At 33.2% G+C, this 16,101-nt stretch overlaps 1 protein-coding gene across 1 annotated transcript; it reads right to left on the reverse strand.

Annotated features, from left to right (window-relative positions):
• Positions 1–5,776: 5,776 nt before the first annotated feature.
• LOC133803936 (very-long-chain aldehyde decarbonylase CER1-like) lies at positions 5,777–14,293 on the reverse strand. The gene is made up of 10 exons (XM_062242078.1): positions 14,234–14,293; positions 13,754–13,980; positions 13,416–13,648; positions 13,100–13,319; positions 12,635–13,013; positions 12,421–12,528; positions 12,140–12,340; positions 6,328–6,438; positions 6,072–6,245; positions 5,777–5,956 (listed from the first exon to the last, which is right to left on the reverse strand). Exons 1-10 carry the CDS (start codon positions 14,291–14,293, stop codon positions 5,777–5,779), a joined length of 1,893 nt encoding a protein of 630 aa, XP_062098062.1.
• Positions 14,294–16,101: the final 1,808 nt, after the last annotated feature.

The following is a 16,101-nucleotide window of genomic DNA, read 5'->3' on the forward strand; positions in this document are numbered from 1 at the left end:
GAGCAGCAGCAGCAGCAGCAGCAGGAGCAGCAGCAGCAGCAGCAGCAGCAGCAGGAGCAGGAGCAGCAGCAGCAGCAGGAGCAGGAGCAGCAGCAGGAGCAGCAGCAGCAGCAGGAGCAGGAGCAGCAGCAGGAGCAGCAGCAGCAGCAGCAGCAGGAGCAGCAGCAGCAGCAGCAGCAGCAGCAGCAGCAGCAGCAGCAGCAGCAGCAGCAGCAGCAGCAGCAGGAGTAGTAGTAGTAGTAGTAGTAGTAGTAGTAGTAGTAGTAGTATCAGTAGTATCAGTAGAGTGTATCAGTAGCAGTAGCTTAGGATCACGTTTTACTCAGTCAAAGTTGTTTTTACCAAACTTCAAGTGTGTTGAAAATGTGCAAAAACGTGTTTAAAATATCAGCGTATGCCGATATATCGCAGCTATAGGAGCCGATACATCGCCTAAGGTTGATACGGAAAATACATCGACTTTGCACGAAAAAAACCACAGAGGCTCGAAGGGGCAAGCGATATATCGCCTATAGGGGGCGATATATCGGCCCTTTGTTATGTTTTTGAAATTTCATGGAACCGAATTAGAACAGCCCTCAACAACCTAGATTTGCTCCTGAATGTTTTTGACCGAGTTCTGGGCATCTGTTGAACTGAAAATTCAAATTTATTCAATTATTATTATTCATTTATTTATTCTTTTTAAAAGGGGTTAGTTTCACTCCTTGAACTCTATAAATAGGACTTAGTACTCAACCATTTCATTCATTATTCAAGCATTCTTCAGAGGCTCCAAGCTGCTAAGTTTATTATAGAGAGAAAACACTAGGCTAGTGGAAATATTTTACCTCACGCTCTTGTGCACTGGCAGAATGTAAAGTCCCCCCATATGTTGCCTTTAGGAAAGTGCCATTAACAACTATTATAGGTTTGGATTTGTTCCAGCCTTGCAACGATTCATTCAATGCCATGAATATGAACAACAAAATGTTGTCTTCAGCTGTTTTGAAGTCCATCACTAACCTAGGATTTTTCTTTTGCAACATATGCAAGTAACTTGGAATCAGGGTATAAGATTCATTTGATTTTCCTCTTAAATTGTTCAGAGAGTTCTCTTTACTTCTCCAAGCTTTCATATAATTCATTTTGATCCCATATCTATCATTCAAATCACCTCTGATGTATGCTGGTGTGCATGTTGTTTTGATGTTGAGGAACTTTGGCTTTATACACTCTCCAATTAATTTTGATGTTGCTTGGCGTTGATCGCTGAATCGTATTTCCAGGGAGCATGTGTGTATTTTGTAGTACTTCCTGATGATGAACGACTGTGTGTTTCCATTCCTAGATGCTCTTTGGTACTACTTGCAATTTTCATCCAAACACACAATAGTGTACTCTCTTGTGCATGATTTTTGTACCTTGTATTGGAAGTGATTTCTAATGGTGAAGTAGCTAAGAACAGTCTTTAGTGTTGCTTTATCTTTGTATATTTGGCCGATTTCAACTTCTTGATGTTGAGGTTCGGTTATCACCAAAGCATCTAGAGTGTCGACTTGAGTTTCTTTATGCTGGATGTTTTTGAGTTGCTCTATAATTTCTTGAGTGACTATTTTCGCATAGTCGATGATGTCAAACATCTCAGTGTATGCTTCTGTGGTTTCTTGGGGTTGTTCGATTGTTAATTCAGCTGTTCGTGGACTATTTTCAATCAGTGGCACGTCTTCTATTATTGTAGATTCCCTATAGTTGAAAAAGGGCACGTTTGATGTTGTTTCCATATTTTCCACTGGGTTGACACATAAGGGATACTTTGTGAAATCTGTTTCTTTGATTTTGTGTTGCATGTAAAATTTGAGAGTATCATCTTCAACTATTTTTAGTGGTGGGTAACCTTCTTTCACTTGATAATGCAGTTGAATTGTTGTGTTTCTGGATTGTTCTGCAATTGCTGACATAGTTTCTGAACAAGATCCTTATATCCACAGTCTTTTTGTATTAATTGCCCACTTGCTTCAAAATCAACATAATTCTTGCTGTTATCCCAGTGTCCTTTGCTTTGTACCAGAATTGGTATTGATTCCATTGCCTAAAATGTAGATTATCAAAGTTTTTGTGGTAAAATTAGATTGTTATGGGTGACTATAATTAATTTAATATCATTTGTTGAGTTAATGTAGCGCAGCTACAACGCAAGAGCAACACAAGAAAAATGTTTGATAGTAAATTTAAAAGAAAACATCCTCATTGTTTTCATTGTATTTCGAAGAAATTAAAGAATCTTGTTCCTACCAGAATCAACCAGAAAGCAATCTCAGATATTAATAAATAACAATAAAATATTATAATCAACCAAACAATAACTAAGTTAAATGAATTGATTATATAAATAACACAATTTCAACACAACGCACCTGAGAATTGAAATTTGTTTAAGAGTTAATTTGTGTGAATTTTGGTTGATTTTGCCAACTTCATTTGGGTTCGATGATTTCCTATTGATTTGTTGTAAATTGCAGAAGAAAGATCGCCAGAATCCATGGAGGTCGGTTGTAGGTTTATCTGGCATTTAGTTGTTGTTTTTCTTTATTTTTTTTCGCATTTTTTATTTGAGTTTTTGATGAATTTTGTTCTAGATCGACTGAGCTTTTGATCTATTTGTTGTTTGCCTATAGCTTCGATCGCGATCAGTGGTGTGACATGGTTGATCGAGAGTTTTCGTCACTCATTGGCCATTGGAGAAGAAATTGCCGAGGGTGAAGAAGAGACCATATTTTTGTTATTTTTTTCGTGCTTCCATATTTTTGAATTTTTTTTTCTTTGGTCGTATAAACAGTATTTTTCCCCTTTTTTTTCTCTTTAATAAATTTATTTTTTCAAACACTCATCTTCTCTATTGTGTGAAGGAATTCATGAACCCAATACCCCCCCTCTCGTTTTTGAAAATGTCAATTTTTGTTTTTGTGAATATGTCGTTTGTTACAGAAAAATCATCATATGGAACTGGTGAATGGGTTTGGCGACTCGCCCTCCTAATATATTTGTTCTTTAACTAAGTCATAGAAAATATCAAATTATTATCTATAACCTGGACCGTTTAGCTCCACCGGCAAATCCACTTTAACTGTATTATATACTTCAACGCCGACATGTGTGTAAGAGTTCTGTATTTTTTATTTTTATTTTAGAGATGTATCAACGAGGTAAAAATGTGAATTTTAAGAAAGTTTGTGTGCGATGTTGATATTTCATTTTTTTCCCCATGATAATGCCTCACGAAATCACACATATTCTATATGTGCGTAATGCCATGACTCCGCGTAGTTAGATGAGTAACCAGAAAAAGGACAGAGATGGTCTTCTCCATTAAGAAGAATGGGTACAAATGATTGGAAAGCAAAAGACTGCAAAAACAAAATTTTACGTATATAAAAAATAATTAAATAATTAAAATAACAAATAAACATGAAAAAAAAAAGAGAAAAACAAGTGACACATTCAATGAGGCACATGAGTCTGTTAAATTAAAAAGCATAACCGAAAAGAATCAAATACAACTAAAGATACTACAAGCAAATGAATCACAACCTTCGAACTTTATATCAACGGATACAAAAAAGCCCCTAAGCGTAGAGGCAAAATGAGTGCCCGTACTTAAGCACTGCCCTATATGTCTATCTATATATATATATATATATATATATATGATAATTTTTTAAAAATATGGGTTTTATACCAGTGCAAAAATATGAGAATTATATATTTTTTAATTTGTATGATAAAATTTATTAAAGAAAAAATTAAAGTATGAAAACCACAATTAATAGCTAACTTATGGAAATGCCACATTTTTTTATATCATAGTTATGTTTTCTTTAATTTTGAAGGTAATTTATTTTATTTTTTTTCAAATTTTCCTTCATTTTTTAATTTTTTTCAGTTATTTTTTTTTCTTACTTATTTTCTCTTCCATTTTTTTTCTTTTTTTTTCCCACATCTTTTTTTTTTCTTTCCATTTTTCTATTATTCTTCTTCTCGTTTTTATTCATTTATTTATTTTTTCTTTCACTTGTATTGTTTTGTTTTTTTTTCTTCATATTTTTTAGTTTTCTTTCCTTTTTTTCCTTTTTCATTTTTTTCCTTATATTTTTTCTTCCTTTTTTTATTTATTATTTTCGCCTTCCATTTTTTTTTCTTTTTTCACACATATGAGTTTTTTTTTCTTTCTTTTTTCTTCTTCCATTTTTCTTTTTTTTTTCTACCAATTTTTTAATTCATACTTTTTTCTTTCTATTTTTTTTATTATTTTTCTTATTCTTCTTTTCATTTATTCATCTGTTTTTTTTTCCTTCATCATTTATTTTGTTTTGTTTTTTTTTTTTCATATATTTTTAGTTTTCTTTCCTATGTTTTTTTCCTTCTTCTTTCTTCATTTTTTGTACTTATTATTTTCTCATTCCATTTTTTTAATAGTTTTTCCACTATATGTAAAAAAATTCAAATAAATTTTTTCAACATTTTCTTTTTACTATAACCCTTATAGCAACACCAAAATTTGGAAAGAAAACTAATAAAAATATGAAAACGTGAATGAGTAACCAGTTATCTTGATGGGAACATTTTCAAATCTAGAAAAAAAATTTATATGAAGAAGATGGGAGAGAAGGGAAAGGGGGTGGATCTATTTTATTTTTCTATCTTCACAGATGTGAAAACTAGTTACCTTCCCGTTCTTTGAGTGTATATTTCTAGGGGTAACTGGTTACCCATGTTACTAAAATCACAGTTACTTCTTCTTCCTTTTTTTAATGAAGTGTTCTTCCTATTTTTCCTTCAAATTTGATGTTTATTTTCATATTTATTTTGATGTTACTCATCTCAGGATAACTGGTTACCCCTTTTGGTACATGTTATTTAACCCAACTCTAAGATTTTTTTTACACAACTGTCAAAGATCAATCAAATAACTGGTTACCTTACCAAGAATTTGAAAAAAGAAACGTAAAATCTAAAAAAAAAGGAAAAAATGTTTATAATAAATAAAAAATAATTTTAAACACAATTCATATTACAAAAAAAAAAAAAAATACAAAACAACCAAAGAAAAAATTAATATAAAATTAGTAATATAAAAATAATATAAAAAAAAATAAGCTAAAAAAATAATACTTAAATTACAAACATACCCTTCCAAATTAATAAAACTTGACTAAGAATAAAATTATGACATAAACCAAATTTTATAAAAAAATATGAGAAAAGAAACTCATAAAAGTGAAAATTCTTAAAAAACCATAGATTAATTTTTTTTTTTGAAAAAAAATCCATATTTTTGCACACTCTATTAAAAATCCCACATGAAATTTAATTTCCTCTATATATATTATGATATAAGTAAAATAATAGACATTAAATTAAAAGAGTTTGGTTGGGCCAAGTATATGGCCGAAGAAACCCTAGCAAAAAGTAGGCTGATTTGGACAGTTTAACCTGTTTCTGTGTATCTAGATTTTTTATGTCATACAGCTAGCACCAATTTGTAGTAGTATCATGCTATGTATTTTATATTTAAATAAGCAAAACCAAACAAATGAAATAAGAAAAAAATATTAGTTATAAGTACTACCTACTAACATGATGAACACACATTAATAAAATAAACATTGATCCCCATTTAGAAGATATTATTATTACAGAACTTTGAAACTATCATATTTGTTATTATGTAAGTTTTATATAAGAAATAATATTAATTTAGTCTTAACTATTATATGTATAGAATAATAATTATAAGTTAAAATTTGTGATGAGCAGATGTGATTGGTAGTGGCTGAAATCCATGACGAAGAGTGGCTTCCCAAACTTTGTGAATATTGGCAATGTGAAAGCCACACTCATGCTCACTCCAGCCTTCTAAGCCATGTACTATTCCTGCTATACGCCATGCACTCATCACTCTTCTTGGCAACCAATTCTGTTCATAAATTCAACATTAATTTTTTCAGTTATATATATACATATATATAATGTAACAATTTTCATGCACTAACATAACATATATGTATAGTCAAATTAAATAAGATATATACCTCACATGAATGAAGATTCTCAAGAGATGTAGGAGTGTGCATTGCTGGTGTGTAGTGGTAAAAGCAATCCTTGCGAAATGGGTGAGGTGGGAATTGCGTGAAGGGAATGAATATTGTTCCCTTTGGAGCTTTTACTTGTTCCTCTTTACTCACTCCATCTCCCACTAACCAAATCTATATATCATTCACTAATTCTTATTATTGACTATAACAACAATTATTATTATTGATCATAAACTTCATTAATATTAATTACCTTTTGAGAGTAACTTTTCGAGAGCACCAAACAATTTTTAGTGGTGGAACTGGATATGTTGATTAATGATTTCTTGAGTTTCTTGTACTCGTCATCCTTAGAAGAAGCTACCTGATCATAAAAATAAAAATATTATTATGCATATATATATATATATTACTATACTTAAAATAAAATCTTTTTTGTATTGTTCATCCTTAGGGTTTTGGTTCCCACATTGATAGAGCAACAATCGTTGATTGAAGGTTTGTGAATTTGGGATAGAGAAAATAGTGATGATTTGTTGTAGTTTAGAATATTTGATGAGTACTAGTAGTGGTGGCTAGAGTAATGATGGGTCATGATATTATAGTTGATGTTGTTGAATGGACAAGTGAAGAAATTTGGGTTTGGAGGAGTAAAGTTTATGTTTTAGAGAGTAGAGGATAGTAGAAAGTAGTAGAGTTTTATTGATGGTTTGTTGTTTCTGGTATACCATTTGCTAACCATAATGGGGTATTTATAATGGCTATCCTATATTTTATATTTGTGGCTAGAATTACTTGTTCTAGATCCTTTTTTTACTAGAATGAATATTAACCACACAAATTTTCTTGTTTCTCAAGCATAACTAGAATGTTCTAGACTTAAGTTTTCTAGAAATGCTTATAAGAAATTCTAGAGTAATTTAGTTCTACAAATATCTAGAAAATTATAGAGTAAAGTATTCTACAAATGTCTATCATATTCTAGAGTATTCAAGAAATGTGTAGCAACTTCTAATACTCCTCCTTGGTACACATTTTAGTAACTCCAATCATGCCTCGTAGTAGCTCGAACTTTTCTCTTGGTAGTGCCTTTGTGAATATATATGCTAACTGTTCTTCAGTCCTGCAGTGCTTGAGTTCTATTTCTTTGTTTGTTTCAGCTTCTCTGATGAAATGATACTTGATGCTTATATGCTTCGTTCTGCTGCGAAATACAAGATTTTTGGCCATTGCAATAGCTGATTTGCTATCGCAGTAGATCTTTGTAGCTTCATTTTGTGATTCTTCCATGTCTTCAAGTATTCTTTTCAGCCATATAGCTTGGCTTATAGTCATTGCTGCAGCAATATACTCTGCTTCAGCTGATGATTGTGCAACTGTCGCTTGATTCTTTGATGCCCAGGAAAATATCCCTGATCCAATTGTGAAAGCATATCCTGATGTACTTTTCATGTCGTCAACCGATCCTGCCCAGTCACTATCTGTGTAGCCAATGAGTTTTGACTCTTGCGTGACTCCATACCATATTCCGTAGTTCTTTGTCCCTTGCAAGTATCTAAGGACTCTCTTGGCTGCTCCGTAGTGAACTTGACTTAGACCGTGCATGAATCTTGATAGGAAACTGACTGCATACATAATGTCTAGTCTTGTAGCTGTCAGATAGAGTAAGCTGCCAATTAAACTTCTAAACTTCGATTCATATGCTTTTGGTGACCTGTCCTCTTTCTTGAGAGCTTTATTGTTGTCTAGTGGAGTTGATACTGTCTTACATCCCTCCATTTTGAACTTCTTCAATAGTGTCTTTGTATACTTCTTTTGTGAAATGAAGATCCCATCTTCTTTTTGAGTTATTTCAATCCCGAGAAAGTAGTGCATTAAGCCCAAATCAGTCATCTCGAAACTCTTCATCATGTCTTCTTTAAATTTCTTGATCATCTCCTTATTGTTGTCTGTATAGATGAGATCATCAACATATAGAGAGACAACAAGTGTATCACTCGTACCTTGAGTCTTGATGTAGAGTGTTGGCTCACTTTTGCTCCTCCTGAATCCTTGTTCAGTGAAGTAGCTATCAATCCTGCTATACCAGGCTCTTGGAGCTTGCTTTAGGCCATATAAAGCCTTTTTTAACTTGAGAACTTTAGCTTCTTGTCCTTGCACCACGAACCCTTGGGGCTGCTCCACATAGATTTCTTCTTTGAGATAGCCGTTGAGAAATGCTGACTTCACGTCTAGTTGGAAAATCTTCCATTTCTTCTATGCAGCTAGAGCAATCAAAGCCCTGATTGTGTCGAGGCGTGCAACTGGAGCAAATGTTTCATTGTAGTCAACTCCATGTTGTTGTGAGTATCCTTTAGCGACTAACCTTGCTTTATGCTTTTGAATCGAGTCGTCTGAGTTGAGCTTTGTCTTGTAAACTCACTTGACTCCTATAGTGTCTTTGTCTTGTGGACGATCTACAAGCTCCCAAGTCTCATTCTTCTCGATCACCTTTATCTCTTCGTTTATAGCTTTTCTCCATACTTCTTGCTTTTGAGCAGCTTCAAAGCTTTCTGGCTCCATAAGCATTAAGTTGCATGTCTCGTAGATCTCTGCTAATGATCTCGTTCGCAATGGTGGTGAGTCTGGCGGGGATTCTATGACTTGTGTCGTTTCCTCCGTGGTTGGTTGAGTTGGAAAATCATTTTGATCAAGTTCTTGTCTCGACAATAGAGGAATGTTGACAATCTTTCTTTCAACTTCTTCTGTCTCCCAATTGTATGTTGCATCTTCGTCGAATTGTATGTCTCGGCTGATTATGAGCTTCTTCGTTCCTAAGCTATAGACTCAATAGCCTTTTGATTGAGTACTATAGCCTAAGAAAATTCCTTTCTCAGTTTTCTCATCTAGCTTGCCTCTTTTTTCTTTTGGAATGTGAGTGTAGCATATGCTGCCGAAGACCTTAAGATGCTTTGCTGATGGTTTCCGTCCACTCCAAGCTTCGATCGGGGTCTTATCTTGCACAACTTTGGTTGGACATTAGTTGAGCAAGTAGACTGCAGTGCTTACTGCCTCTGCCCAAAATCTTTTTGGAAGACCGTTCTCCATGAGCATAGCTCTTGCTATCTCCATAACAGTTCTGTTTTTTCTTTCAGACACACCGTTTTGTTCTGGTGCGTATCCAACTGTGAGTTGATGCTCCATGCCTTCTTCTTCGCAGAACTTGTTGAACTCGTTAGAAGTGTATTATTTTCCTCTGTCACTTCTTATTGTCTTGATGTTACGACCACTTTGCTTTTTTGACACGGGTTTTGAATTTATTGTAAATATCGAAAACTTGCGATTTTTGTCGCAAAAAATAAACCCATGTCATTCTAGTAAAGTCGCCGATAAAGAGAATGAAGTACCTGTTTTGATCATTTGATGCAGTACACATAGGCCCGCAAACGTCTGTGTGGATTAACTCCAGTGGCTCTTTGGCTCTCCAAGCTTTGCCGGATGGAAAAGGTTGTCGATGTTGCTTGCCGAGCATGCACCCTTCACATATTGTGTTGAGCTCCTTGATTGGTGGGAGGTCTCGCATCATATTCTTCTGCTGGAAGATCTTTAGCCCGTGGAAATTGAGATGTCCAAACCTTCTATGCCATAGCCACGATTCATCTGCTTGCGCTTGCATTACGACATTGCTTGCGTATCTCCATTGTAAAGGAAAACATCTATTTTCTTTCATTTTTATCTTTGCAATTTGAAAGGATTTATCTTGCTTGTCATAGATTGTGCAAGAATCTCCTTCAAAATGCAAAGAGTACCCTTTTTCAATCATTTGTCCTACACTGAGTAGGTTCTAATCGATGTTGGGTACTAAGAGTACATCATTGATGTATCTCTTGCCTTTTTTTGTGTCAATGGCAATGGTGCCTTTTCCAACTGCTTCCATGAAGTCACCATTACCAATCTTGATTCTAGTCTTGGATTTATCAAGACTACAAAAGATGCTTTCATTTTTTGTCATGTGATTACTGCAACCACTATCAATATTCCAAGTATCTTTTTCTTCTGATGCAACTTGGCAGACATAGAAGAGATTATTTTTATGATTTTTCTCTTCTAAAAAATTAGCTTGATGGGATTTCTTAAAACGACCAGTTTTTTCAGTGTGGCCAAATTTTTTACAATTTTGGCACTGAGGTTTTCCTTTAAATCAACAGTCTTTCTCCAAGTGACTTTTTCTTTTACAGATGCCACATGGAGAATATTTGTCGTTATTTTCTTTTTGTTTTTCTTGATAACTCCTACTTTTAAAATTTCTAATGATTTTCTCCCATCAACTTTAGATTTTTGAGACCGCGGATTAATTTTAGACTGAAAGACATTTTCAGTCGAATTTTCATTATGCCTTTCCCGCCTACTTTCGTATGCTTCGAGAGAGCCCATTAATTCAGTTGGTGATAGGGTATCTAAATCTTTTGTTTCTTCTATCACAGAGATTATTGCATCATATTTTTCTGTACAAGAAATTAGTATTTTTTCTACTATTTTCTTGTAAAAAATTATTTCTCCATAGGCTCCCATTTTATTTACTATTTCTTTTATTCTAGAATAATAATCTTTTACAGTCTCATTATCCTTCATTTTAAGATTCTCAAAATCTTTTCTGAGCTTCTGTAGTTTAACCGTGCGTACCTTGACTGTTCCTTGGACTCCTCCTGCAACGTGTCCCATGCTTCTTTTGTAGTTGATGCGCCCATAATCCGTGGAAATATATCATCTGCCATAGCTTGCTGCAAGCAGAATAACGCTTGAGAATCTTTTTGTTGATTCTCCTCTAGGGCCTTCTTTTGATTTTCCGAGAGAGACGAAGTGTCTTTTGGAATAGTAAATCCAACCTCAAAAATTTTCCATAGATTTTGTGATCGAAAATAGGTCCTCATTTTGATGGACCAAAAATCATAGTTTTCTCCATGAAAAATTGGAAGAGGTAGAGAAGAGCGGTTGGAATCGGTTGTCATGATGTGCGGAAAGTATTACGCCCAGTGTTTGAATCGACCTGGCTCTGGTACCATTGAAGGTTTGTGAATTTGGGATAGAGAAAATAGTGATGATTTGTTGTAGTTTAGAATATTTAGAGTAGTAGTAGTGGCTAGAGTAACGATGAGTTATGATATTATAGTTGATGTTGTTGAGTGGACAAGTGAATAAATTTGGGTTTCGAGGAGTAATGTTTATGTTTTAGAGAGTAGAGGATAGTAGAAAGTAGTAGAGAGATTTATTGATGGTTTGTTGTTTATGGTACACTATTTGCTAACCATGATGGGCTATTTATAGTGGCAAGCCTACTTTACATTTGTGGCTAGAATTACTTGTTCTAGATCCTTCTTTTACTAGAAGGAATATTAACCACACAAATTTTCTTGTTTCTCAAGCATAACTAGAATGTTCTAGACTTAAGTTTTCTAGAAATGCTTATAAGAAATTCTAGAGTAATCTAGTTCTACAAATATCTAGAAAATTACAGAGTAAAGTATTCTACAATTGTCTAGCATATTCTAGAGTATTCAAGGAATGTGTAGCAACTTGTAATATTGATCTACATCTTCACGCGACAAATACTTTTCATAACTATCTTTTTGATCTCTCTTTCGATTATTTCTCTTTGAACTTTGATTTTGTTGTTCTAATTCATGATTTGGTCATGGTTATCAGATATATATTTTAATATAGATTTTTGAAAACTATATATTAATTTTAGTTTTTGAAAGCTTTCTTTAATATAGATTTGTTATTAGTTTTGTTAGTAAGAGCTATTTTTATTGTGAGAACCTATTGATAGATTGATTTTCTTGAAATGCGTTGATGGTTATGTATTCTTGTCTCTCCTTGATATAGGTTGAGTTTTGCTGTATTTCTCAAAGATTTTTTTTTGAATGTGTGACAATCTTTACTCTTTTTTCTTTTCAGTTAATTTCTCCTTTTGAACCGACTTGATCCTTGTTTTCAAGTCGATTCTGGTACGTAGTGTATGCTTATATCATGACTTTATGTCAACACATATTATTATTTATATTTAAAAAATGTAATTTTATTACCTGGATACCCTTCTGGCATAGAGCTAAAGCAATGGCATAAGCAAACTTAGTAAGATTGCCAGTTAGCAAGACTTGGGTTGTTCCTATTGGTATGGAGTTTAGTACAACACCCACTGCTAGGCTACTGCCATCTACAACATTCACCTTCAACTCAGGGTGTCTTTTCACGTAGACTTCACCATATGCATTCAACTCTTCCTTCTGCATGCATACATGAAAATTAATCATTTTTATATATTAAATATATTTCAATTAAGAGTTAATTAGGGCAATATACATGCCTGATTCAAGAGACCTAGACTCAATACTTTGACACCCTTCTCCTCAGCGTCAAGTATGGCTTTCTCAATCAAATTGTTAATCGATGATTTTTGCCATTGTAGAAAATACTGAAGCAAATACATGCATACATAATGTTATAGTATATGCTAATTCTGTAATATTTGATCATCATGATTAATTTATAAAAGTATGTAGTAGTATATGCATGCATACTTGTATCTTGTACTTTGGTATAGCCCAAGTTTGCAATGTGAGTTTATGGAAACGGTGGCTCTCAACCACGAAAGTTCGGCCATAAATCCCAGCCAATAGAGTAGACCAAGCAGTGAGAGGCCACATGAACCAAAGGTACCATTTTGATGAAGAGTGAGGCCTAGAGGCCAAAGCAGGAAACCCTATCTGCATATGGTATATGGATTCCGGTGTGGTCATATGCGTTAGATACACCACATTTGGTATTTCCTCCTTTCTTTTCAGTGACATTTCATACAAATATTCCGAAGATTCGTCCGCTGTTCCATAGATGTAATCATACATTGGCATGAACAAGCAATAATTGGTTCGAAACTGAGTGTGGTGCAACGAATGAAACCTACAAAATATGTATATATGTATTAATGTTAAGATCTCAATACACATATAATTAAGATTACAAAGCTAGAGAGAGTTTATACGTACGAGGGGGTATATATAAGGTACTTGAGAGGGGGGAAGACATAGAAGAGCCACTTGGGAATCAGCTCGAAGTTGCAGTGACCCAAGTTATTCATGAAATCGATATAAACGATGTAACCTATTAACACAGCTATGGAGCGAGTATCGGTAAGTACTGATGTCAGTAATGGGATTGCAAAGAGAAGGAAATATGCCACGTGCTCTGCAAATGGATGAGCCACAGCTGCAGTAATATACAAATATAATAATCAATTAATATAGTACGTACTCCAACTCAACTCTCATGGGTAATATACAAATATATATTTATATAGCTTACAAGTAATGGGCTCAGTAACAATTGAGGAATGGTGATGAGAATGATAACGAGAGTAGAGATAGCGGTGATGAAGAGCTCTGTGTAGCCAATAGTACAGAAATTCCACAGCACCAACATGAAGCAGAATCGTTATAATGACTCCATCTGTCCTCCATATAGGCACGTTCGTACAATTTGGAAATATATGGGTTGCCAAGTAGAACAGTATTCCATTGAACAGTATTTGGTCATCCCTAATAATATATATATATATATATATATATATAGGCAAACGAATAAAATAAAATAAAAATAGACAATATAATATATATAAAATAATAAACATTTATTTATTATACCAATTTCTTTCTCTATCGACTTGATCAAACTCAAGACTCTTGTCAACTATTCTGTTTTTCCCTTTGGCCAATCGGTAACGAGAAAGAGAGATCCAAATCTGGTTGTGAAGCATTCTTGACAACAAAAATGGAAAAATGAGAAAAGTTGACAAGTCTCTCTCTCTTGGATCCTCCTTTGTTACATACATGTACGTGCTCCTAATCGCCCATGGCGCTAATATTAAATACTGCAAAACGAAGAATATATATATATATATATATTATAGTATATGTGAAAGTTTCTTATTTGATAGCAAAGTTTTTTTATTTTATATATATAATCTTTACTATTTACACATTATTAAATGTTATTATAATGCAAACCATGTAACTACTCGAAGTTAAATATCGTATATAGATATATAGATGAATAGTAGTGATCTGAGAAAGAGAGAGAAAGAGATGCACGAGAAATTTGATATAATGTTTCAGGAAAAGTACCTTAAGTTTTCCGAGAGGCTTCCATGGCCAATCAGTGAGGATTCCAGGCTTAGAAGCCATGTCCACTATTGGTACAGTGCTATAGCTTGTACAATAATAAGCAATCTTGTTCGAGAAATGTATACATGCATGCGTATATATAAAAAGAGTATGCTATAAGCACATGTCAATTTGAAAAATTCTTATCTCACTCAAACTCATCAATTATAAATTAATATATAACATTTTCATATTGAATTAACATATCAAATAGTATCCAATAGAAAAAACATAAATTAAGGAAACAAACCCAACAAACCTAAAGAAGAATTATCGGATTAGTACCCTTGTTTTTGGGTGGTACTTATTGCATGATAGAGGTCACCTACTTAGCACTCACCTTATTTTTTTGCCTGAGATTATCTGACCAAATTAAGTGCACAAATTTACTATATATCTTAACTGTTCCAGTATTGATCAACCAATTTCACTTCATGTAATTGTTGTGAATAACTAACACACACACACACACACACATATATATATCCTTAATTAATAAGAAGTGGCTACTTTAGATAAATTAATGCACTACAAATAAAAGTAACCTTTAGTGACAACTTTTTAGTCACAACATATATTTTGTGTGACTAAATGCCACTTTTAGTAACAACAAAAAATTACTTGTGACTAAAAAGTCATACTTAATCACAAATTGTCACTAATGTAGTTTTAGTCACAACCTATTATTTTTAGTGATAAAGTTTGTTGTGACTAAAAATACATTTAGTGACAACAAATTGTGATCTTTGTGACTAATACTTTTAGCCACGGACTTTTTAGTGATAACATAGGTATAATGATTTTTCTTTAGTCACAAATTTTTTGTTTTTAGTCACAAAATTTGTTGTGACTAAAACTAAGAATTTTTGTAGTGATGTACCACTTTACGCTTGATCCCATTTGTCATTATTATTATTAGTAGTCGACCATGTTGGTGATATTTTGGCTACATATATTAATATTCAGTATTCTATATATATAAATGGTTATTTGTTAGGTTACTTATATTTTGAGAAATATGACTATGATTTTGTTATATTATTTTATAATATGATATTTAGATTAAATAATGTGACAATGAGTATCATATATTGTAACATATAAAAGAGAGTTACAATATTTGGATATATGTGAATATTCAAATATATAACATATCTGGCATTACAAATTCAGTTACAAATTTGTAACTCTAAAATGTTACTTAATAATGTGCAGATTTGATGTTATACATTTTGATTTGAATTTCTCAAAGCCATAAGAGATATGGTTGTTAGAGATGTGATTTTAACTCCCATAATGTGTATGGAAGTTACAAAATCAAGTGGGAATGAATTTGGAATGCTTTGGAAAAGTTTGGAAAATTGGTAGCTGAAAAAGCACTGTGGCAGCGGCCAATGTTTGTCCCAGGCCGTGGCTTGGGGGACAGAAGCCAGTGGCCGTGACCAGAGAGGCTGACAACCTTTTCCAAAAATCGATTTTATCCAATTTTGAACGTTTCCAACAACCAAGTAACTCTCAAATCTCTATTTTAATTCCATAAAATATCAAATTAAACATTGGTAACAACCATCATTACAAGAAAATATGCTTTTAATAACACCAAAAATGTGTTATCAAAACATACCATAACACTTTTTGATGTGTTAAGACCGACTATGTTATCGTAGGTCAGGGTACTTTACATATCACTTTATCATTGTTATACATATGTGTTATTATACTGTCAGCGATAACACACTTTCTGTGTTATTTTAATAAATAGATAAGTGTTTAATTATATTATTTATAGTCGATTATATAACACATTTCAATACTTATAAATTTGTGTT

The sequence above is a fragment of the Humulus lupulus genome, chromosome X (genome assembly GCF_963169125.1).
Source record: "Humulus lupulus chromosome X, drHumLupu1.1, whole genome shotgun sequence".
NCBI lineage: Eukaryota > Viridiplantae > Streptophyta > Magnoliopsida > Rosales > Cannabaceae > Humulus > Humulus lupulus.

What these genes read in the sequence shown, in the direction of transcription:
- LOC133803936 (XM_062242078.1), bottom strand. Translation starts at nt 14,293, where the DNA reads ATGGCTTCTAAGCCTGGAATCCTCACTGATTGGCCATGGAAGCCTCTC. An exon ending in CGAAAAGTTACTCTCAAAAG is followed by an intron (nt 6,246 to 6,327) that starts GTAATTAATATT and finishes AATGATATATAG; the next exon opens with ATTTGGTTAGTGGGAGATGG. An exon ending in AGAATCTTCATTCATGTGAG is followed by an intron (nt 5,957 to 6,071) that starts GTATATATCTTA and finishes ATTTATGAACAG; the next exon opens with AATTGGTTGCCAAGAAGAGT.